Source organism: Drosophila mojavensis, unplaced genomic scaffold, assembly GCF_018153725.1.
Source record: "Drosophila mojavensis isolate 15081-1352.22 unplaced genomic scaffold, ASM1815372v1 contig_74, whole genome shotgun sequence".
NCBI classification, from domain to species: Eukaryota; Metazoa; Arthropoda; class Insecta; order Diptera; family Drosophilidae; genus Drosophila; species Drosophila mojavensis.
Genome location: NW_025318899.1, coordinates 2,901,762 through 2,927,147, shown reverse-complemented (window position 1 = coordinate 2,927,147; position 25,386 = coordinate 2,901,762). Strand labels below are relative to the sequence as shown.

General features: G+C 37.6%; 2 protein-coding genes and 1 long non-coding RNA gene across 5 annotated transcripts; 2 read left to right on the top strand and 1 right to left on the bottom strand.

Moving 5' to 3' along the window:
* Positions 1 to 9: 9 nt before the first annotated feature.
* LOC122757452 lies at positions 10 to 4,490 on the bottom strand. Of its 2 annotated transcripts, none has more exons than XR_006357487.1 (2): positions 4,030 to 4,490; positions 10 to 436 (listed from the first exon to the last, which is right to left on the bottom strand). It is a non-coding gene; the product is annotated as an uncharacterized LOC122757452 (long non-coding RNA). The 2 variants fall into 2 exon arrangements; XR_006357486.1 differs by having other exon boundaries at positions 4,094 to 4,490.
* A 17,932-nt stretch (positions 4,491 to 22,422) lies between these two features.
* On the top strand, positions 22,423 to 24,805 carry LOC6581251 (larval cuticle protein 65Ag1). 2 transcript variants are annotated; one of them, XM_032731179.2, is made up of 3 exons: positions 22,423 to 22,618; positions 22,682 to 22,848; positions 24,741 to 24,805. In XM_032731179.2, exons 1-3 carry the CDS (start codon positions 22,479 to 22,481, stop codon positions 24,761 to 24,763), a joined length of 330 nt encoding a protein of 109 aa, XP_032587070.1. In that variant the 5' UTR covers positions 22,423 to 22,478; the 3' UTR covers positions 24,764 to 24,805. The 2 variants fall into 2 exon arrangements, with proteins under 2 accessions (XP_032587070.1, XP_002006993.1); XM_002006957.4 differs by lacking the exon at positions 24,741 to 24,805 and having other exon boundaries at positions 22,682 to 22,934.
* Positions 24,376 to 24,805, top strand: LOC6581250 (larval cuticle protein 65Ag1-like). Its single transcript, XM_032731180.2, has 2 exons — positions 24,376 to 24,510; positions 24,574 to 24,805. Exons 1-2 carry the CDS (start codon positions 24,386 to 24,388, stop codon positions 24,761 to 24,763), a joined length of 315 nt encoding a protein of 104 aa, XP_032587071.1. The 5' UTR covers positions 24,376 to 24,385; the 3' UTR covers positions 24,764 to 24,805.
* Positions 24,806 to 25,386: the final 581 nt, after the last annotated feature.

Below are 25,386 nucleotides of genomic sequence, written 5' to 3'. Positions count from 1 at the left end.
GCTCTGCTCTCTCTCATTCGCTTTGCGGCTGCTGCGTTGACTCGACTCTAGCTCAGTATGCTGTTCATTTTTCTATTTCTGTCGCTTTGTCGCTCTTTCAATTCGTCATCCAAATAGATGCTCCATTCCATAGCCTTCTTTTTTTGTTTTGTTTGTTGTTTATTTTGGTTAAGTGTCCTGCTTATTGCTATATTCGCACTGCACCTTTATTGTCCTCGACCTTTAAGCTGCGTCTGCTGCCGCTGTTGTTGTTATTGTTGTTGTTGCTGTTGTTGCAGTTGAATTGTCTCATTTTAGATGCTTGGATTTGGGAATTGTTCGTTTATTTAATTTGCCTTTAGCTTTAGCCTTTGACATTTTTACTACGATTTCCAATTAAGTTGTGTGTCTTTCCTTATTGTTTAATTTCTTTCGTTAAGTTTCTAATAGTTCAACACTGAAATATTAAAACAAAAAAACATGTTTGTTATGTGATTTTAGTTACCGATTTTCGAATTAAAAAGTTAGATAGTTGCCGATTAATTTTCATGTATTTTATGCATGATAGAAAAATATTAACTCAAGTTTGTAATTTTATTTTTGAATTTTCGAAATTTTTTCAAGATTGTTTATTTGTAATTTAGTTGTTTTTATTTTATTTATTTAATTTTTTTTTCGTGAGCATTATTATTATTATTATTATAGCATTATTTTTATTTATTATTAATATATTTATTTATTGGATTATTATGATTATTTTTAAATATCTTCTTTTTTAATTCTTCTACTTTATTTTACTTTTGTTTTAATTTAGCTTAAAAACTTTTTTTGCTTTTATATTTTTTTATATATTTATTTTGTATAAATGCATATGCATATTCATCGTCATATCTTCATATAATAAATACATATTTCTATGATGTATTTTTATTTTTCGTTATTTCTTTTAGAATTAATTTTCGTCATTATATATTTATTTAAATTTATTTAGTTAATTTTTTCAAATATTTCTTTTATATATTCTTTACAGTTTGAGCTTAGTGTGTTGATCTGAGTTCACAGTTTTTTTGCACTTTTAAAATATTGCATTAATTTCTTTCGGAATTTTGAATTTTTTTCAGTATTAGAATATATTTTTAATAATAATCTTCAATTTTAGCAATATCAGTTATTCACAAAATGTATAAATATATATATATAGGTCTATACATATATGAAGCTGTCTAGCTGGTGCTCTCAGTTTGCTTTCCATTTCAAATTTCTAAAGCCTTGCAAATTCAGCATTCAATCTATGCATGCGTATTAGTATACTGACACACAGACACATATCAACAGCACAGTTATACTGACACACATACGCACTCGCTCACGCACACACACACACACACACACACACACAGATGCGTTAGCTCTTTTGTATACTTGTAATTTTGTTTGGTTTTTGCCACTTCTTCTGCTTGTTCAGCTTTCGTCTTCCGTAGATATATATATATATATGTACTGTACACATATATATGTATCTGTGTATGATGTATATATATATATAGATATATGCAAATATATATGTATATATATACTATTTATATTTTTGCTGGCTGCTTGCGTCCGTTACATTTTCTCAGCTGCGCGTTTGAATGGCGTTTGGCCGCGTTGGCAATCGGGCCAGACCCGTTGACAGTTGGTTAGTGCCATTTGGCCGAGAGAGAGCACAGCCTGCACAGAGAGAGAGAGAGAGAGAGAGTTCGTTGAAGCCAAAAATAGCTTGAGCCTGCTACACGCCGAGAGAGAGAGAGAGAGAGCGAGCGAGAGAGAGAGCGCGCTCCTGTAAGTATGCTAAGTCTGCAAAGGCAGAGGCTCTTCAGCTCACACTCAGCCTCTGTCTCTGCCTCTCGACATCTCTCTGTGGCTGTCTGTCTGTCTGTCGGTCTGTTCGGCTGTGCTTTGGGCCATGTTTTTGTTCCCTTTTGGACTTGGCTTTTTGCAGAAATGTCACTGGCAAACAGGCAACCCCGGCAGTTACACTCTGTTTAGCATAAACGCTTGCTACTTGGCTCCTGCCACCAGCCAGCTGCATGTGTGTGTGTGTGTGTGTGTGAGTGCGCGTAGGTCCTTTGTATTGCTATATGTATGTATGTATGGATGTGTGTGTGTTTTCTTTTTTAATTTTAGCTTTTTTTCTCTCTAAGCGCATTTGATTTGTATGCCGCTTAGGCTTCTTCCGGCGCCTCCTCATTGTAATATGTTTTTTTTTCTCCCCCTAAATTCTCGTGCCTTTTTATACATTTGCACATATCTCGTTAAGTGGTTTTGTTTAGTATGTGAGTGAGTGTGTGTGCGTGTGGCTGTATGTGTATGCTTGCGTGTGTGTGGTTTTTGCTTTCCAAAAATTTCGCCTTCACCGTTTGCTTTGATTGCATTTTGTGGCAAAGCATTTCAAATTTGTGCCAGACGCTTAAATATTGTTGTTTTGTATGCGATTGTGCACGAATGTGTGGATGTGTGTGTGTGTGTGTGTGTGAGTGTGTGCTGTATTGTTGCCATGGCTGTTTTGCCTGTTGTTTCAACTTGTTAAAAAGGCATGCGAGGAGCTAAGCCTTTTTGCCTTGCCAAATAAATTACATAAGCACACATACACATACACACACCCACACACACACACACTGATTGGCGTACATGAACATACGCGCTGCACTGTATTATGCCTGATAAGACTTTAGCTCATATTAATTAAGTTTCAGTTATGAATATGTGTATCAGTGTGCGTGTGTGCGTGTAAGCTGCCATTGAAACTGCGTGCTGAGCCTATGGCCTTTGTCTGAGAGTTTATTAATGAGTTTTACATATTTGATGACCTACAAAACGAGGCGCTTTAATATGCATGGCCCCATACAGCTGCCAACAACTTTTGGAGCCTCGCTCGCATATTTGATGATGGCCAACTTGCAAATTACTTAATCAGATTTTATAGACAGCTTTTGCCGTTAAGTTTCTGCCAAAGTCTGTCAAGTATATCCATAGATCTTACATATATATATATACATACTTTGTATATATAGGTATATATTTCTCGGTTCAGTTGCCAGCGCTTGAGGTGCTGGCTAAGACTTTAAGCCATTAAGCTTTGGGGCCAGTATCATTAGCACAAGCGAGCTCCTTTATCACAGCTAACCAACTGTCTGTCTGTGTGTGTGTGTGTGTGTCTGTTGGCTGTTTGATATGTGGGTCTGCACGTTTTTGGCAATTAAAAGCATATGCGGGCCGGCCTGCCTCATCAGGCTAATCAACGAGCGGCCAAGCCAACAACAATTTACTGGCAAATAAAACAAAGCCAAGTTAGCAGGACGCATGGGGCGGAGGCTGTCAGAACTGAAGCGTCAAGGCGGCTGCCAAAGCGAAGCGCACGAAGACGCCGACGAATTTGACGGCGCGGTGCGATGCTCCTAACTTATGCAGAGTGCCACTAATACAGCCAAAAGAACGTATACACACACACACATACACGCGAACGCACGCACACAGTCAAATACACGCGCGCTGCAGCAGACTCCTTTTTGCCTACACTTTTTAGTATTTATTTAGGGTTTCTTTTTTGTTGTGCGTATGTGTGTGAGTGTGCGTGTGTGTACGTATATGTGAAGCGTACACGTTTAAAATTTTCTTGGCTATTTTTCTTTACACTTTTACATTTTTAATGAATACTTTAAAAAAGTTTTTTTTTTTTTAATTTCTAATTTATGCCAAAAATATATATATATTACATTTAATTTAAATATGTTTAAATTGTTTAGCCCACATTTACTGTGCTTAGCTCTTACACACTCATACACACACACACGCATACACACAAACGCACGACGCGCTCTCTACACCAAGAAATATGCATAAAGTTGGCTTCGATTTTTGCAGCTACGCCTCTTTTTCGCCCAGCGCCAGATTGAAGCACAGTTCATATATATTACACTTTGTATACATATACATACACATATACATATACATATATATTTATACATATTTGTTATAATCCAAAATTATCGAATTTAAGTGAGTTACATTGTGCGGAATTTGGCATATTTCTGTTGGCTTTTATTTAAACTGTGTTTGCTCTTGGCCATACCAGAGAAGAAGTGGAAAATGTATCTATGGCTCGCTTTGAACTATTTTCTTTTCTTTTTTGCTTTATTTTTTCTGTTTTTCTTTTCTTTTCTTTTTTTTTTCTTTTTTGCACACAGCGTTCACGAGGACAAAACGTCTGCACTCAACTCGACACGGACACGGACTCGGACTTGTGACTCGGGCAGCAGCAGCAGCAGCAGTAGTAACAGCAGCAGCGCCTACGTTGGCGTCGTCGGCGGCGTCAGCGTCGACGCGCTCAGCACACAGAAACTGAAATAAGAAGAAGCAGCAGGCTGGCAGCACTCTTCGTGCAGGACCGACTGGCACAGTGTTTAGAGTAGAGCACGAAGCTGGGCGCGACTGCCGAGCCGACGAAGCGTAACAGAAAACAAATGCCGAAGCTGCCATACGAAGCCGAAGCACAAGAGACGAAGCCTAAACCGGGCCGACAGCTGCACGCTTCAGCTCTCAGCAGACTAAGCGAAAGAAGAGAGCGAGAGAGTGGGAGTGGGAGTGGAAGTGGGAGTGAGTGAGAGTAGGGAGCAAAAGGTGTGAGTGAGTAGTTGCTGCTGCTGCTGCTGCTGCTGCTGTATGTAACTGTAGCTGTTGGTAAGTCCTTGTTATTGTTGGCATTAAGCTCACGCTACTGCCCTGCCCTGCCTCAGCGTCGCAGCAAACGTTTTGGGCCTCTGCTGGCTGCCTAAGCCCCACTAACTATATTTGCTGGTGCTGTTGCTGTTGCTGTTGCTGCTGCTGCTGCTGGGTATGGCAGCACGCAAGCAGCTCTGGCACTTCTCGCTCACAAATCAACATAAATCAGCTAAATCGTCGGGATACAAGCAGAGCAGCAACTGCAACAGCAGCAGCAGCCGTGGCCGCCGGCTAAAGCTCTGCGCTAGTAGATGTTGCTGTCATATCTGTTGTTGTTGTTGTTGCTGCTGTTGTTGTTGTTTGCCGTTAGTGTAACGTGCATTTCAGTCTCTATATAGTTCATTTACTGACGCTGCTGCTGCTGCTGCTGCTGCTGGCACACTTGTCGTATGCGTCATATATTGACCAAGACTTGCAATCATTTATGTGTGCCAAGCTGTTGACAGTTGCTCTTTAAATATCAAATTCATTTTGCTTTACAAATGAAGCTTTCACTTACGTTAAGTACGACATTTTGCTGCAGCTAAAGAGCTGAGAGCATTTACCCAGTCATATGAAATTTACTTCAATTGAGATATTTAGATAGAAGAGCAAGAATATCAAAACAAAGTTTGCCTTTAATTTGGAATAATATCTATGTATATTCATATCTCTTGAGCATAAGTATTAAATTTAAATACAAATCATAATATAACTATGAATTTATCTTATCTTATGTATAAACGTAAGTGTATATCTTAGATCTACATATTAAAAAAGTCTCAATATTTTAAAGAGTTCATTATAATCAAAATAAGCATTTATGATTTTTATGAATTCAGTTTATGGCCAGTAATAAGGACATTTAAGGAGTCGGATTCAATGCTGAAGTTGACTTTTCACTGCGCACTGTTTGATTTTTAATAAGCATAAATTTTTGGTATGAAGCTTCAGTACGTTTCGTACGCCCAAGCGAATCACGTATACGCACTCATTCACACAAACACTCTCGCACACACACTCACACACACTCGCGCACACACACGCAAATTGATTGAGTTTGCCGTTGTCATTTGTTGCTGTGGCTGGCCAAATTTATGAAAATGAAATGCCAAAGCTTTTGCGCCTCGCGCGTGTGTGCGTATATGTATATAACTGCCGTTGTGTGTACGTGTGTGTGTGTGTGCGACAGCGTTAAATTAATGAAACACATGCAGGCAGCAAACGTTGGGTAATTTGTCATTTCGACAAATTTTGAATTATTTAAGCGGAAATCTTAGCGCCCCAAGAAACCAAACAGGAAAAACAGAAAGAGAGCAGAAAATGCTCAACTGATTTGCGATTGTGACTCGTGACGCGTCACAGTGATTGTCGTTGTGATTGTGATGGATATGGATGACAATTTAGCAATTTGAATGATTTAAAATCTTACGTTTACCCTTATTTTGCTATCATTTCATTTTCTTTTATTTTGAAGCTTGAATATTTCTTAGACCAACATAAATAATTTGATAACGTTGCAAAATTTCTGGTTAAAGTTTGAATCATTTTGGAGGTATTATATTATATGTATGAACTGTTGCTTTTTGGTAAGATGGCAGATTAATACTTTTATTTTATCTTTGTTAGTCTCATTCAGTCCATTAGCAGCTTAAGAGTCAGAGACCCAATGCTATCCTAGATGGCAGATGAATAATTACGAATGGCTAAACAATTTTTGTCTTACAGTTGGGATATTTATCATCATATATTATAAAATCTTACTACTACTAAATTTAGCTGTAAGAGCCTGTATGAAATATCGATCAGCCCTAAAAATATCTATATTAATATATACCTCTCGGTCTCAGAGCCTAACATGAGTATGTCAATTAAATGGGCACAGTTGGTAGGGATTGTGAGCGAATCTATGATCAACTCTTTTGGCTGACTTGAATGACTTTACTTACGCATAGCTGCATCAGTATGTGTTATAGAATCGAGCAAAATCTATATGATTCTTATAGTTATAGCAATCTATAAATATTGTTTTAAGCTGACTTTTATTTAGTTTTCCCGACCAATGCAGAATTTCGAGTGAATTATTTACTTTTGGGGTTAGCAATATATGTATATATTTATTGTACGAAATCTTGTTGTTGTTCCCGTATGTAATTGTTTGCAATTGTGAGAGCAGACAAATGGCACACACGCACAGCCACAAAGTACGTAATTTGTTGCTGGCGGCAGAACACAGAAAATGACAAATACAAAGACATAGACATTTGGGACTGACTGGGGCGCACACGTTGCGTATGCTTTATATTGCGTATACGGCAGGCTTGACACCGTGCTGGAAGCTCGGTGGCTAAATTGCGCACTGTCGCATATTTTCCCAGCAAACACACACACACACACATACACACACACAGATGTAGATTGAGCTAAAAATAAATCGTAAATAAATAATTTGCACTGCGTCATGTCAGAAATTTTAAACACATAATTAACAGCTTATTTAACCCCGTTGTGCCAGCGTGCCAGTGTGAGTGTGCCGCTGTGTCTCTCTGTGTGTGTGTGTGTGTGTATGCTTGTTCATGGGTGGGGCTGTTGCAAACTCATATATAGATATATATGTATGTATAAAATGAAAAAAAAGTTTTCTATGCTTGGGGCGCTAGCAGCTACAATCGTGGCCTGCACCAACACAATGCCAAAGCCCAGCGCTGGGGCCAGCCGGGGCAATGATGACAACGACAACAATGTTCGAAACAAAAGCGAAACAACAACAACAACAACAATAACGACAACATAACTACTTTGGCAATGGTTATGGAGCAACAGAGGAATTGCCTTGTCACACATAGACTCACACACACATACATTTATAAATATATATATATAAATTTTGTGAACAGCAGGCGCGAGAAGCTGCGCTGGAGCCTTTCTACCACTCGCAGCAAACAGTGGCTGCCAAAAGCACAACAAACAACAGAAATGATAGACAAATCATTTTGACTAATACGGAGCGTAAAGGGGCTTAAATTTATGTGCCAAGTTTATATTTTTATGAAAATTAACCTTTAGTTAAGAAAATACGAACTCCCAGGCTATGAATTCCATGCTAGTCAGAGCGGCTTCAAATAATTCATTCAGAATAATTTGTTAGACGATTGTGAGATTTCGCTTAGTTAAAAAATCTATTAGTTGGTCAAGATCTAACAAAATAGTTTCCCTTATTACGTTTCTTTCATAAATATAAGCGGCGATTTTTATTGTGTCTCTATCTCTCTCTTTCTCTCACATTTTATGTCTTGGTCTGGATTTCTATGACTCTGTAGTTTTCTTTCTCACTCTCTAACTGCCTTGCTATCCTCCTCTCCCTCTCAGCTTATCTCTTTCCTTTTTTCATGATGTCTCTCCTTTTTCTCTGTCTATATGTCGATTTATACCTTTCCCATTCCTTCTCCCATTATGTTTTCCTTGCTTTTCTTTGGCCCTCTCCGTTTCCTTCTTTTCTGTTATTTTCTCTCTATTTCTCTCGTTGTAGTTCTATGCAGTTTTCCATTTCTCATTCTCTTTATCTTCCTAAGTAGTTATCTCTCTCTCTCTCTTTTAACCCTCTTACTCAATCAAGTCTTCTCTTTATATCTCCATCAACCTCTATTTTCTCGATATCAAACTGTGCTTTAAATCATAACAATTTCCATAGAGTTCTCACATGAATTATAGCTAATAGCGAGTTTAGCGATGTTCCACTGTACATGGCGCACAGCCAGCATGTAATTCTGTGCTGCTGTCTTCTTAGCATGATATGTAGGCGTTAGGAGGGCGTGTCTGTGCCCACCTACATAACCAGCATGTGTTGTGCCATCTCTTAATGTGCCATACACTCAACGCCAATACCAAGAGCACCACCACACCGCACCACTTACAACTCACCACTCATCAGCAGAAGCATCAGCTCAGGCATCAGGAGCAGCAGCAGCGGCGGCAGTTGTCTGATGGCTGTAGGCGTGGCAGGGACATGAGCCCAAACGCCAAACACTGGACAAATGTGCAATGTGCAATGCGAGGGCGACAGCAGCAGCAGCAGCGAGAGAAAAAACACGACTAAAATATAGGCGAACATTTGCAATGAAGCGCAAATGAAAGAAAAAACAAAAAAATAAAATAAAAACGAAAAAAAAACATAGAAAGAAAATGAAGCGGCAAAAAGAAAATCATTTATTTCAGTTGACACATTTTCCTTTTGGCGCTGCCATCCGCTGACCCGCTCAGCGAGCAATTTCAATGCGAGACATAAACACAGCAACAATGTGAATAGAGGATGAGAGCAAGCAGAATGTGGTGGGCAGGCAGTGAGGAAGGCGTGGCAGGTAGCTAAAGCGGGAGTCAGTGTATTGGGGATTTGGAGTAGCGTTGGGGAGCTATAGAAAAGAGCAGGAAGTGCAAATGTTTCTTTCACTTTTCGCATGCGACTCATTGCAATACTCTATAAATTATATGTACCTAGGTTGGGTATATTGGCTTGAGTGTTAATGAGGAGTACACTCGTTCATAGTGTATACGAATTAGTAAAGTTGTTTATAGTCTCTCTGCTCCTTGTTTCAGTTATTCAATTGGTTGCGAACAAGTCGTTCTAATACTCTGTAATTTGTTCAGTTAAAGTGGGTATATTAGTGTGAATATTTCCCGAATCATTGTAATGATAATCATGGGCTGCATACTCTTTTTGACTCACTAATGCACTCTATCAATGCAGTGATGTAAAGCTGAAGGAGAAGAAGAAGCTGAAGAACTTTCTCATATGAACTTTCTCATTTCTCATATAAATGTTAATATGTGCTAGACATGAAATATTAGTTTGTCTAACTTATGAACTCACTGTGGATACTTATACTTAGTAAGGAGACTAACTGACTACAGCATAAACTAGCTTCATTTCTATTTTTTTACAGTGCATTTGGCCGTCAGTTTAACCCGTTGGCAAACGCTTCAACTTGTTGTTGCAGTTGTTGTTGTTTGCTTTGCGCTGGCTACATTCCTTTTTGCCTTTTGCCTGTTACTAAATTATTAGTGGCTCCACACACACACACACAAACACACGTCAATGTCTGAGAGAGAGAGAGAGAGTGTGTGTGTGTGTGTGTGAGCGAGTGGGCATTCGCTCAGTAAATGTTGCCTGTTTATTGTTGAACTTTTCGCTAGTTTTTGCTTTGCTGCCATTTTGAATTTTTAAAGCAAGGCGACAAACGCTGCTGCACCAAGAGCCCCAACCCCCCGCCTTTACCCTAGCGTATTTCTGGCCCTTTTTCGCTTTTGGTCGCTTTGTAGGCGCGGTCGCTGTCTCCGTTTTTTCGGCTTGAGCCAGGCGGCGTAAGCGCGCAAATTGGCCAGCGCCTGTCACCGAAAATAAGTTTTCACTCGGCTGGGCAAGGCCTGGCACACACAAACACACACACAGTGCTTATCAGTGTGTGTGTGTGTGTGTGTGTGTGTACATGGGGCGTATACATAATTTGGCTGGGGCTGCATGAAATTTTTGTTGGACAGATGAAGGCAGCAGCAGCAGCCAGAGACAGGTAAAGCGCTAGCCCAAGCAATGGCAACACTTATTATTGTTTGAGCAGCAGCAGCAACAACAACAACAACAACAACAGCCAACACGGCAACAACAAAAGCAACCACAGCAGCCATGGCAGCAGCGCGCAAGCGTTTGCCCGGGCATTTTCCATCAAGCTGAGAGTCAGAGCCAGCTGCTTGGATGCTGCTCAGCTTTAGGCGCGCGCTCTCTCTCTCTCTCTCTCTGTCCGTCGCTCTCCCACACTCTCTGTCTCTCAACTGCGCGCTGTGTTTACATTGTAGATTTGCGCGTGTGTGCGTGTGTGTGTTCATTTTTCTTACACCTTATGCGAGCAAACAATTTTCCAACGCCACGCACTCAACTTAATTTTTGTTGCAACCAAATATTTTGTTGCCAGCAACCTCAGCGCCTCGCAACCCGTAACCCCAACCATTTACTCAGCCAACCACCCAGAAGCGTGTGTGCTGTGCGATTAATCTAAGGTTAAAGCAATGCGTGAGTTGTGCGTTTCATTCAGCCAGCCTGGGCTTGTGGCTTGGCTAGCTGAGCGGCCGTCCACTTGTTGTTGCCGCGCACTTGTTTTGTTGTATTTATCAATTTTATCGTGCGGATACCCTATGTATGTGTGTGTGTACTAATAGGTGTTTTATTTATATGCTTATCTATAAATGGTCAGGAGACTTAGGATATAACCAGAAATCCTATAAAATTCTTAAATGCTTTATATTTTCAATATTTATCCAGATTTTTTTGGCAATTTATTTCTAATAATTATAAATATAATTTGTATATTTTATTTATAATTAAATTATTATTATTATTATTATTATTATTATATTTTTTTTATTCGGCATACAAAATCTCATAGAAATGATGAATGATGAAAAATTTTAACAATTAGCGGTAATTATTATTAATATTTGAAGGCATATTATTATAATTATTTTTAAAATTTTTCATTATTATATAGAATTCTTATATTATATTATATGTATAGAATATTTCTTTTTATTTTGATGATATTTAAAATAGAGCCCAAGTCGTATTAATAACGATGAAAAATTATAACAATTAGCGGTAATTAATCTTTGAATGGATATTATTATAATTATTTTTAAAATGATTCATTATTATATAGAATTTCTATATTATATTATATGTATAGAATATTTCTATTTATTTTGATTATATTCAAAATGGAGCCTAAAGTCTCTCCTCAAGTCCATTTAATAAGTAACTGAACCCAAATCTGGAAAGGTAACAGCTAGTCGCCTTTGCCACTTGTTCACTATCTTTATCTCCCCCTCCCTCTCTCTCTCTCACTGACTCTCTCCCCCTCTTCTCTCTTTGGGTACGTGTGTGTTTGTGTACATGTGTGTATTATATTTTATATGGTGCTTAGCGTTCAGTGCGTGACCTTTTCTTTCATTTTACTGTTGTTGTGCGCTGCCTTACCGTTACGTTTAAACAGCCAAGCACACATACAGTTGCAGATAAGTAGATATACATATATAGGCATGCATGTGTGTGTGCATATCTGTGTTAGCATTATATGGCAGACATGCCACAAGACGTTGCTTTGCTTTGCTTTGCTTTTGTGCGTTGCGCGCCTTTGAAGCTGCTGCTGCGCCACAAGAAAACCAACAATAATAACAATAACAGCAGCAAAAGCAACAACAGCTACAGCAACAACAACAACAGCAATCTTCTGTAAATTAGCATAATGGATTTTGTTTTGTCAAAACGTATCGCGGCTTCGTCTTCTCGCCTTCGCGACCTTTGTAAAGCTCGCTTTTGCGGTCGAAGCTAATCACGAAATGCATTCACATTTGCCCAATCATTTGGCCTAATTAATTGGCCATATTAGCAGTATTTTGGCTAAGCGAAGCAAATACCTTTTGAGCTTTAGCTTTGGCTCTGGCTTTCGCTTTGACTTTGGCTTGTAATGTAATCTAATTCACTGTTGATTATCAAAGGCGTAGATTTTGGCTAAGAAATTTCGCATTCTATTTCAAATGGAATATTTTTTTTATATATCAGCTAAATATAAAATTGATAAAGTTAAAACTTTTTGAATAACAAGAAATTAGTTATGATCGATTTGGATTGGCGATATTCATTACCCATATGCATTATTCATATTTATATTAATTATTTACTGATTAAGGCAGCTATGGGTTTGAATATTCAAATGTTGATTTTTTTTATAGTTTTTATTTTTATTAAATATTTTTTTTTGTTATTTAATATATGAATATATTTTCCCAAACGAATTATTTGGGTCGTCATAGTTTCTGGTGTATTGCATTACAATTGCTGCTCACTGTCTAAGAAACCTTTTCTTACGCTTAGGCAACTTATAACCTTCTATAAGCTCTCACCTCTTTCCATCTCTAATGCGATAGGCGATAGTTTCCTGTTCAAATTTCTAGTTACTCTAGTTACTCCCCTTGGAGTTTCCCTTAAAAAAAGGAGCAACTCCATCTATTGGGAGTCCAGTTTAAGATAAAAAAAAAAAAAAAAAATCCATTTAAATATTTCATACCGTATCAGCAAAATAAAATCATGGTAAAAAAAATTCTATAAATGATAAGAGCATACATATATGTGGATATCTGTATATACATGTCTATATAAATATATTTGCAGCTGAGCTGTCAGCTATTAATTCTCATTAATACTTAAATCAAGTAAAAAATCAAAAATGTCCCACAATACAAAAGCAGACACACACACACACACGCACACACACAGCCTGCTGTGCAGGTTCCAGCATAAATGTAAAAGGAGATATACAGAGATGGAAATCCATATAGAAAAAGAGAGAGGGAGAGTGCGGGTGTGTATTGGCAACCGCTCTCTGTCTCACTCCCTCTCTTGTTCTCTGCACAGCTTGGCTGTTGCGAGAGCGTTCGCTTGCTGAGCGGGCACGCTCACTCTTGCTCTCATGCTCTCGCTGCCTCTCTGTTTGCGTTCAGGTTTTGCGGGTATTGCACGGCATTTTGTGTTGGCCGTATGACGTCATTAAAGCCACAGCCACAGCCTCACCTTGCCCACATCAGGGCACAGGTGGAGAGGCAGGTGGCAGCCATGGCCAGCACAGCGCTGTCTGTGGCTGCTGGGCCTCCATCTGAGCAGAGCCTTTAACGGCATCATATAGCATACCCGTCCACTCCTACCGCCCTCCCACCCTCTCCCTGGCGACATCCAACTATACTTAACAAACGTACGCATCTGTTAGATATCCACATACGCTGTATGTGTGCGCACCTGTATGTGTGTGTGTGTGTGTGTGTGTAAAATATTTGCGCGTTTTTATACAATTTCCAGTTTTTGGGTCTTTGCATGTCCGCTCGTGTTTGGGGCCGTTTGTCATGCATTTTTCATATTCTGCATTGCAGAATGTGAACAACAACTTACACACACGCACACACACTCACATTTCTTACTAGTCAGCACTCATATTCGCATTGAAATATGTCTCTATGTGTGCCTGTCATTTTGACATTTGTTTACATATTTATGTCAGCCAGTCGGTCGCTAGGTTTTTCTAACCGAGCTCAGCTTTGCTCACATTCCTCCCTCAATTCCCATTCCACTCACTCGCTCTCTTTATCTTGTTCGTCCCTTAGCTCCGCTTTACCTTGCTTTTTCGCTTTTGTTTGCTCCTGCCATTCACTCTCGCCAGCTCCTGTCACTGACTTCCACATCGGTTTGGCCCAGTCCCTCCACCTATTCCCGTCTCTTTCTTTATTCCCGTGCTGTCCTGTCCCGTCTCTTTCTAGCTTGCAGTTCAGTTGGTCAACTAGCTCACACCCAGCTGGAGCTACACTTGCTCCTGTCTATCAAACGTAGGTGTGAGCGCTGTCTGATCTCTCATCAGCTTGGACGAGCATTGGCTAGCAAGCCTACATATACCCTGTACTTTACAGCTAGAATTCAAGCTAGAGTTCATAGATCCACAAATATTATGTGTTCTCAAGCATTCGCCTGACTCATTGAGCATTAAGTGCTTAACCCTAACCCTAACCCTCACTCTCACCCTAACTCTAAATCTTACCCTAAATACAAACTTGATAATGCCCTTTTGCTGCACTGAACATTACCATCGACCATCGCCCTGTCATTCAGCTCTGAACAATGAACTACTGTAACTTCCGGCTTCATAACGCTGCTCTGAACGAACTATGTCAGAGTTAACAAAAGTTTATTTGGCCCCAACTGCAGTTTGGCTAGCTACAAAGCCAGCCAACCTGCGAAGCCACTCCGCAAAACATGGCTCAAATCCAAAATAGTTTGGCATGCAAAACGCACAAGCTACATAACTCAACGTCCAGCTGCTATTAATAAAGTCGTGTCAAAGTTTTCAGAAATTCAACTAAACGTTAACATAAATAATATCGCAGCACAGTGGGGCAAAGTTGCAGAAAATATGAAAGGCTAGAGAAATGATGATTATTTTGTGACGAAATGATTTACAAAACTAATCTAAAGATTTCATATTTTGCATATTTTTATATGCATAAATGTGGATCTGAGAGATAGAATGATGGATGTAATAGATCGATGAATAAAAGCAGAATGTGATGTTTAATAGATGTTCTTTGTCATGAAACAATAAAGGCAAGCAAAGCTTTTTGATGGAGTTGATTAATAAACTATGTACAAGGAAATCTTGAGTCTTCAAAATAAATTTAAAAAATTTAAGAAAACAACAGCTGAAAACATTTTTACCTACAAAAACTCTCTTTGCCCATTAATGCCCAAAATTATCTACTGAAATTTTACATTACTTTTGAGCCACAGTGCAACTGCTTTTAGGACTTTGATTAAACTTTTCTACCCAAAGCGGATTAAAAACTGCAACAAAAACACACGCAAAGCCAGCAACTGAACAGAAACAGAAAAGCTAATGCAAAGCCACACAAAAAGCAACAATAACAAAAGCAAATGTGCTTCAAATAAATGAAATTCATAAGCGTGCGAGCTGTTGAGCGAGACAGAAAGAGCGGGAGCGAGAGAGAGAAGAGATAGAGAGGGCGATGGGTCGCATGCGTTAACCTTTGGCATTTTTAATTAAGCGAACGAACAACACATAAAATATCGACACTTCAATTGCAAAAAAAAGCGAGCAAAAAATATTGCTGGTAGGCAGAAAATTAAGCAGGCAGCAGCAGTCAGCCAAAAAAAAAAAGGGGGAGTGGGGGCTTGGGTGGGGCAGATTTGGGGCTGAAATTTAACGAACCGCACCGAGCGCAGCCGAATGTGTTGTATTGCATTAAAGGTAAAAACAGAGAGACGACGATGACGACGACGACGACGACGAGGCGATGGCAAATGAACGAGCCTATTAACAGCAACAAGGACGACAGCAGCAACAACAACACCAACACCAGCAGCAGCGACAGCAGCAGCTCTTAATTAAGAACTCATGTTAATTGTAATTATTTGGCACATGAAATTTTTATAAATTTATACCGCGCACACAACAACAACAACAGCAAAAACAGTAGCAGCAACAACAAAGGTGGTAAGCTCATAGTTGCTGTTGTTGCTGGTGTTGGAGTGTTAATGATGATGCTGCCGCTGCTGCTGCTGCTGCTCCTGCTGCTCCTGCTGTTCCTGCTGTTGCTCCTGCTGTTTAGTATGCCAAAAGAGCAGGTTGAATTGTTCTGTTTCCCCCAGTCTAATGTAACCAGTTAGCAGCCCGGTACATGGCGAGTACAGTTATCAAACTGGCCTGGGATACAGAGCAGAGCACAGCACACCTGAGCGACGTTTCTAATACATATACATATATAGAGAGATGTGTGTGTGTGTGTGTAAAACGAGCAAATGATGAGGCTTCATCTACAGGCAGCAGTTTCGCAGCTAATGGCAAGAGTTGCCGCTCTTGTTGTTGTTGTTATTTTTGTTGTTGTAGCTCTCATAAGTATGCTACACGTTGTGCATACACTACACATTATAGTGTTGTGCGCATTAGATTGCCAGCGTGTAATGCGTGTGTGTGTGTGTGCGTGTGTGTGTATATTGTATACCCTGTCCACATATAAATGCTTATAGCTGTATTGGCATGCACATTGTACATTCGGCTTTTGAATTGTTTATAAGATTATAGTATTATTTTCAAAATTTGTAAATCTACTTTTAATAAATATTGTCGACCACGAATAGTAAAAGAAAGTGCCCCAGTTGCTGCTGCCAGACTAGTGAATACCCCGTCTATTGCATGGATCAGGCGCTATAGCTTTGTTAGCTTTCATAGAGATAGCAAGCGATCTCCGCATATTCAATCACGAGAGAAACTCAAAGAGTATAAATACCAAAAACTCGACTTTTCGCCTTTTGTTCAGGCATGAACATACGAATATGCGATGATCGTATATATGCCTCCAACGCACTCAACGATTAGCAGGTAGTGCGATGGGACAATATAGGGGAAAATATAGGGATCACATGTACGGACTCTATAAATAGACAGATGAACACTAACCCTTGCAACCCCAGAGTCAGAATATGTAAGAGACGAACGCTGAGCATTACAAACCCAGCGATAGATAAGAATATATAATAGACCAATGCTGAGCTTTATGCACTCATCAGTAGGCACTAGATTTAAGGGTTGAAAATATGCATGAGTCTGGGTATATAAACCTGGGCTCAGAAGAATAAAGATCAATACGAAACTATACACCATTATAGTTAAATGTATTCGTACAACTTTCTATCCTCTGATCTGGCTCTACAAATTTAGGCCGGCCGAGTGCCTAGAGTTTCAAGTCGAAAGTAATTTTATTCCAATATACAAGATGTTGACAAACGATCTTTTAACTTTATTTCGGTTACGTAGAAACTAAACCAGTTTATGCTACATACTTGTAGATTTCCATCTGGTGTTTTTTCTTAGCATTAAAACTCGTCAAATTTCATCTCATCTCAAAGCTGCTGTTACCATAAGGCTACAAACGATAAGAATAAATCCAATAGGCAACAAGGCCACAAGTTTTAGCACGTGTGAATATGCATGACAAATACGAAACATCCATTAACTATAAATAGTTTTCAGTTTCTAATATATATTATATACCTGTTCGACTAGAATTTCAAATGACGCCTTGAGATGTGAGTAGATTTTTAAGTAACAATAAATCGGTTAAAAATCTTGAGTTCAATAAAACGGGAAATGGTTTCATTAATTGTCTGTTTTACTTATTAATATTAAGTTAACACGATTCCTTACGGATGAGAGATTTGAATAAGAAATTCGATCAAAATGTCAATAATAATTTCTAAACATTTTTGGAGCTAACCATTTCACTAGAAATAATTTTATTTAAGATGTAATTAGTTCATAACATTATTCGTATTTTTATTTTTATTTTTTTTCAATTTCTTTTAAATTTGTCATTGATTAGACTAGATACTTAATATACCTATATATACAAACAGATATTCACCAATGAAGTGAGCATATTTCTGTTCATGGTTTTCGCCTTTTTGCTGTTTGCCATGCCCACTAGAAGGTGGCCATTTCTGGCAGCACACTTCTGCCTCGACTGCTTCTGTTTGAATTTGGGGGCGTCTGCAGCCTGGCCGGAAGTACTTAGATTGACGACACTGATACGAACGCTAATGGTTTCCTGCAGTAATTGGCTATTTCAACCGCGAACATGGCTCTAACGGCCAATGATAATGATGCGGTGCGATGTCGTCGTCGTCGTCGTCGTTGTGGGGCATGAGCCCCAAACAAATGGCACTTGTTGTTGCTGTTATTGTCAATATTGAAATGCTTGAGGTAGCTGCTGAAGTGAATGCAAATATAACGGAAATGGACTTTTTTTTTTGGTTTAGGGAAATTAAAGAAACCTCAAGCCCTGAATTCGCATTTAAATGGGATTTCAGAGCACGTACGTGGAAAATAGATAGTAAATTCTATAATTATTTCATTTCCGTTTTCATATTTTCATTAAGAATTCATCGACTGTCAGGTTTTATTGTCTACTCTCTGTTCCTTGTGTTCTCGCCGATTTTCGATTATTTGATCAAATGCATATTTTACGGCAAGAAATTATCCATCATAGACCATATAAGCATATTTATAAACCTATTTATTACGTATCATTATAGAGAGTAAGAGTTCAAATCGATGCCCAGGCCTCTCAGACAGCAAACCGCATTCTGGTTCAAAAAACCGGATTCTTGCTGTTAAGATTATCATTATAATAATCACGTTGTATTATATATATGCTGAATTGTTCTTTCCCACACATATATCTCATTATGTGTGTGTGTAACGGAAATGGAATTTTGCAGTCGTAACACACGCATACACACATACAGAGAATGAGAAGTTTCCGGTGTTGTCTCGCATTTTGTGATTTTCACTGATTAAACGACGCATACGAGACTGTCGCTCTTATAGGATTAGCATTTCACAAGCAAATGGACTGACAAAGGTTGACAGTTGACACACACACATGCATACTATACATATATATATATAAATACATGTACACAGCTGCATAGAGCTGGCAACAATAATTGAAGCATTCAGCGTTTTTTGATGCTAAATTTGAAGCATTTGACATTTACATCGAAATATTTGATGTTTATAATGATAGAACAGACACACAAACACACACATATATGCTATGCTTTTGTCGTATTTCTAGCGGAAAATACTAGATAGGAAAACATCTCGATTATGTCACATTTGAATATCAAAAAAAAAAAAAAAGAAAACTCTTTGCATTTGACTAAAATCAAGGTTACATTTGAAGTTGTTTTGCCTTTTAGATGATATTTTGTCCATATATACCCCGCCCCCGCTGCACGGTTATCTCTCTGCTCCGTTGCTGTTGTTGCAGTTTTCAAATTTCATTACAATTCTTCTTTTGTTTTGCATGCGCGTCATGTGGCGGGAGGAAATTGAATGGAAAGCCAACCCGCCACCGCCCACCCAAAGCAAAACAAATAAATGAAAAACGTTTCGGCCAGGGGCACGCGATTGAGGTCCATGACTGTGGGAGCTATGCGCCATAAAGAGACAATCGGACAGAGCCAGACACACAGTGAGTGCAGCCTCATGGACAGTAACCTGATAAATAAAGAATTTCAATTAGTGGCCAAAATTCGACTCGGCCCCAAATGCATTTTAGCCTAGAAACAATTGTTATTGTTGTTTTGTCTTTTTTTTTTTTTTAAATCGCAAAATTTTGGTATGTTTTCTTTAAGAGCTTTTGGTATGTGCGCTGAATGAATATCCCAAAAAATCTACAGGGAAGGATGTATGCCAAGCTTTTAAAGCTCTTACTGTCACAGCTTTCAGCATATAAAAGCATAAAAATAACGGTTTTCTTTGGGACATTTCAAAGCTGCGCAATATCCGTGGGAAAGCTCTGATATATGTGTGTATAAAACTAAGCCAAGACAAAAGCTTGGTATATGAGGCCTTTAAGCTTTTGCAAACTGTATAACAGTCATATTTCAATGTAACGGAGTTCTGAAAAGCAAAAAGTGAAGACTATGGCTAAGACTCAGAACAGTTCTTGTGGCATTCGTAATACATTCATAAATATATGAAACCAATATATTTATGGTTATCACCTATATTGCTTCAATTACAGTTACAGTTAGTCAACCTATGCATAAGGATTGCAGTAGAAGTGTTGCTTCACGTGAATTTATATAAAACTCTTATATAACAGACATCGGAAATCATTTTTTTTTTTATATATATTTTGTACGATTATTAATATTTTTATATATCAAATTGTATACACATACCAAGAGCATGGGCTTTACCTACAAAGCATAAAATATAGATTTCTTAAAATTTAGTTATATTAGCTACTTTGTTAATTAATTTAATTAAATATATCATACAACGCCCATTTAAAATCTTCTGAAAATATAATACACATATTTGTTTTAGAGTATTTATAAATTCTTCTATGTTATGTCTTTGAGTCCTGAGCTAAATAAAGAGAGCTTAATGAATCCTTGTATTTCAGATTTGTTAATCAGATAAGATTTGTGTTAAATTTTTAGAAAGTCTAAGGTATATATATTTTTGGGGTATATTTTTGATGCATGTATATACATATATATTTTTTTTCACACTCTAGCTTCTTCTTCTTGTTTTGCTGTGGTTTGTCTTGCAGTTCAACTGTTCCCCGTTTTGTTTTTATAAAATTAAAAAGTTTTCCGCTGCCTGCTGCGCTGTAATCTTTATCGACTTTAACCGGGGTTGCCGGGCAGCCACGATGAAGGAAAGGTGGGGGCAGGGGCATGGGGTTATTCAGCGGACATCGACGTGTTTTACCAGCAACAATTGCTTGTTGATTTGGCTGTCGCGCCCAGCGCGTCTTGGACTAAAGTTTCTGGTTTTTCTTCTATTCTTTTTTTTTTTTTTTTTTTGGCACAGACTCGAAAACCGTCCAGACAGCCTGTTGGCCTGCCAAAGACAATTTACGACAGCACGAAGAACATCTACAAATTATCGAGTGACAAAAAAAACTAAAAATGAGGCAACAGAAGTAGAAACGATTGAAATTGCAGATAGAAAACGCTGCAATTTTGGTCGAAAAAAAAAAAACAGAAAAGTTTTCTGTGGTCACTTCGTTCGCATTGATAAGAAATAATTTATGTGCGAACAGGTGAACTGCGCTGACGACAAATTGAATGAGACCCAGCGGCTTAAAGCTCAGCCAGTTATTCAAAACCTGATTGCAACAATAAATATGATGGAATCAGTACCTGAGCTGAAGATGGGGCAAAAATGAGAAAGAAGCTTAAGCTTTAACTAAATATATAAAGAAGCAAGCGGATATCAATATATACAAAATTTATAATTCTTATTTCAGATCAGCTTACAGTCTCTATATATGATGATATGAGAATTAATTTCATTCCTATTATATTATTTGTTGTTATCCTATTTGACATTCTCTATCGCTTTAGAAAAAGGGAAAAGTCAGCTATCTAAGCTCTATACATGATATATGACTTAAGGGCAGTTGGACCACAAAGTCGACTGTGACTGACAGTTCTTTCACTCGCCCTCGTACTCCCGACGAGTGACCGTCTAGCCTTGTATAGGACATGTTTACGTGTCTGTGTGCTGTACATGAGAGACACAAGGTTGTGCCTCCCACTCGACAGCTGAAAGTCGCAATGACATTTCAAATTTACTGACTATGACAAAGTGAGTTAAATGCATTTTGAGAAAATGCACAAAGAATTGAAAAGAAACCCTATGAAACATCTTCAATCAAGAGCGTAAACCGAAGTGTATATAATATATAGCTACCAAATCAAAGCTGAGCTATAATATAGATATATATACATATGTACAAAGATTTAAAGATTATTTAGTATAGCATATTTTCAGTCAGTTCTTTTCTAGTTGTTTTTTCCAGTATGGTATATTATGTATAATTGAGATATATTATTTGTTACTTCATTCGCACTCTTCCATCATGCATAGTCTCATTATTATTATTATTATATATTATATATAATAAAATTTTGCTTACCAAATTCCATTCATAGTACTCTAATATACAATATCATATAGTTGCCGTAGTTACTCTCACTTTTATCTCATATACCTATTGCAATCAAGACTTATCATGGATGTATTAATTTGTTACACCTCGATACACTTCGATATTTAGGTCTATACCATCGATGATACTGTAGACAACAAAAACCATCATTTAAACGAGTTTGCATAGTTTGTCCAGCATATATAAACTTGAACTTCATTAAAGTGCTAATCACATTTACATTGGAGCCCGTAGACTAATTTTAATACTTGTTTGTTTAATAAATATGCATGATTCGAGTTCATTTTGGCGATATGTTATTTGGTATTTTCGTCTCAACTTTTGTTATATCGCCAATAAACTAGTTTTATTTATTGTTGTTATTTTTTCTTCTTTACCAAACTAAGCAGTCAAACTATTCAATAGAAATAGTTTTAGTAGAAATAAAAAACAAGTTATTTCTCTGAGCGGTTCTTCATTAATAATTGTTGACCTTGAAATCGCCCAGAGCAGATTTCGGAAGCAACAGCCTTTGCGAAATGCAAATATATTTGATCAATTTCATATAAATACGGCGCCGATGAGCAGATGTTAGCATAGTTACCTTTGATATCTCAAACGCGCTACAACCTCAACTAAAAATGAAATTCCTGATTGCTTTCGTCGCTCTCTTCGCCGTTGTGGCACACCTTAATGCTGCACCCCTCAGTGCACAACAGCAGGCAGACGTACAGATTTTGAGGTTGGATTCGGATGTTGGACCCGAAAACTTCAACTACGCGTAAGTGTTCATACATACCATACCTTAAGTTATTTACTAATCCTTTTTATTTCCTTTCTACAGTTTTGAGACATCCGATGGTACTGCAGCCCAAGCTCAGGGCCAGCTGAATAATGTTGGAACCGAGAATGAGGCTATTTCTGTTAAGGGCTCGTACTCGTTTGTCGGCGATGATGGTGTTCAATACACTGTTCAATACATTGCCGATGAGAACGGATTCCAGCCACAAGGCGCTCACTTGCCCGTCGCACCTGTTGCCTAAGATGCGTTTCCTTAAAACCTAAATAAATTAAATTTAATAAATGTTTTTTAAAAACTTGACCTGCTTATAATTTTGAACTCCCTACAGATTGCCTGGTGCACATAGACATAGTGCTATAGCTGACATTGGCTTGAAAGCTACAATCATTATTATTAAAACACAGCTGAAGGTAGATTCTCTAAGCACTTTCACATAAATAACGGTTCAGTTAGCTTTTACTTTCGATATCTTAAACGAGAAACAGCTACATCTGAACATATCGTAGTAGAGTCCATTATGGAGTTATATTGAATAACTTAATACAATCTACACCGACATATGTATTTATTAATACCTACTAGTAAACAAAAATTCTTTTTATTCATTTTTTTTTCAAAATTTCGCTAATTGGAAAAGACGACAATTTTTTTTTAAATTTATAATTAAAAAAGTGTCCCATATAAATAAAAAAAATAAAAATAAAATAATTAAGTAAATATTAAAAAAGAAAAAAAAAATAGTAATCACATATGCCATAAAAATAGATTTGATATAATTAAATCGGATAAAAAATATTGAATAAAAATTAATTTAAAATATAATTTAATATATTGAAATAAAAATAAAAATAAGAAAGAAATACACGCAAATGAATATTTATTTTATGTTTAATATTTTTACATCGATTTATTATCGAACCTCTAATCAGATGATAATTTTGTACAAAAATAGAAATTTTAAATAAAGCAAAAATTTTTTACGAAAATTACAATAATCTAAAAAATTGCTTGATTTCGTTTCGATGATAACAAAATTGAAACCACTAATTAAAAACAAAGAAAAAAATGTTAAGCTGAACAAATATATATTTGAAGAAGATGACAGAGTAGTCAAACAGCTATTGGTATAGCCATAACCTTGGTCAGTCTAGATTTGGGACCAGACTTGAGTCTGGTCAAGATCACGCAGAGTGTGCCGGTTGTCAACCGATTGCTTATCTCTAAGCTGAAAGTGATAGTGGACACAAGTACATATATATATATATTATATATACATAAGCATATGCAGACATGAGGCGTGAGGTGTAAAGTTCCAGCGATAATGGTAAAACATGTTTTAAACACCAATAATAGTTGCTAATTGATGCAAAAACAAAGAAATCGTCTGAGTGCAAGAGAGATAGAATCAGATCTGAGCTGCACTTTAAATAAATTTATAGTCATCAAAAATCGCCGCAAATAATTCACATTATTTATAAAAATATCTATAATATATGCACAGATTATCTTCATGTGTATTTTAGTTTATTTGTCTGCACGCCTTCGCCTTGTGAAGTCCATAAAATCTTATAACAAGTTTTAAACTATTCATTAACATTAAAGCATTTTTGCTTTCAATATTAAACTATAAAACTAGTTTGGTCTACTGCAAAGAGTTTTAAAACTTTGATATAAATACGGCTCCGATGAGCAGACGTTAGCATAGTTACCTTTGATATCTCAAACGCGCTACAACCTCAACTAAAAATGAAATTCCTGATCGCTTTCGTCGCTCTCTTCGCCGTTGTTGCGCACCTTAATGCTGCACCTGTTCAGGAGGCACAGATTTTGAGGTCGGAGTCGGATGTTGGACCCGAAAACTTCAATTATGCGTAAGTGTTCATCAATACCATAGTTGATATTATTTACTAATCCTTTTTATTTCCTTTCTGCAGTTTTGAGACATCCGATGGTACTGCAGCCCAAGCTCAGGGCCAGCTGAATAATGTTGGAACCGAGAATGAGGCTATTTCTGTTAAGGGTTCGTTCACGTTTGTCGGCGATGATGGTGTTCAATACACTGTTAACTACATTGCCGATGAGAACGGATTCCAGCCACAAGGCGCTCATTTGCCCGTTGCCTAAGATGCGTTATTTACAGTTAACTTAAATAAATGTTTTTTTCAAAAATTTCAATGTGTTTCCTTTAAGATTTGTTCACAAAAGGATTTCCAAACTTTTTCAATTTGCATGAATCTGAGGAATTTGAAAAATGCAAGTGTTTAATCCAGCTAAAACTTAAAATTTAAGTGAATTAATATTTGACACAGCAGCGAAGCACACCCAGACTCATTCGTAGAAATTTAAAAAGGAAAACTTGAAATATGTATTAAAAGTACAAAATGTGGTCACAGCTTAAGAGCTGCACAAACTATCGCTTGAATAGTACACATATAGTAAATATATTTTTATATGTATATACTATATATATATACATATATAAATATACTATACTGCATGTATAATGTACACATCTGAAAAACGAAATGCTGTAAGTGTTATTTATGCGTCTTTACACACACACACATACACACACACACACTCACTCATACACACGCACATACGGACAATGTATGCTGTGTACAAGTAACAGGAAAATTGGTGAAAATGTGTAATGTTGACCCAACGCCATTTTTGGTTGAGAGGCGAAGCTTAATGGGAGAGCAAGGCAGCGGGCCAGTGTGAGTGAGATAGGTAGATGGACTGGC

Coding starts and splice junctions, on each gene's coding strand:
- LOC6581250 (XM_032731180.2), top strand. CDS start 24,386: ATGAAATTCCTGATCGCTTTCGTCGCTCTCTTCGCCGTTGTTGCGCAC. Junction 24,511..24,573: donor CCCGAAAACTTCAATTATGC/GTAAGTGTTCAT, acceptor TCCTTTCTGCAG/TTTTGAGACATCCGATGGTA.
- LOC6581251 (XM_002006957.4), top strand. CDS start 22,479: ATGAAATTCCTGATTGCTTTCGTCGCTCTCTTCGCCGTTGTGGCACAC. Junction 22,619..22,681: donor CCCGAAAACTTCAACTACGC/GTAAGTGTTCAT, acceptor TCCTTTCTACAG/TTTTGAGACATCCGATGGTA.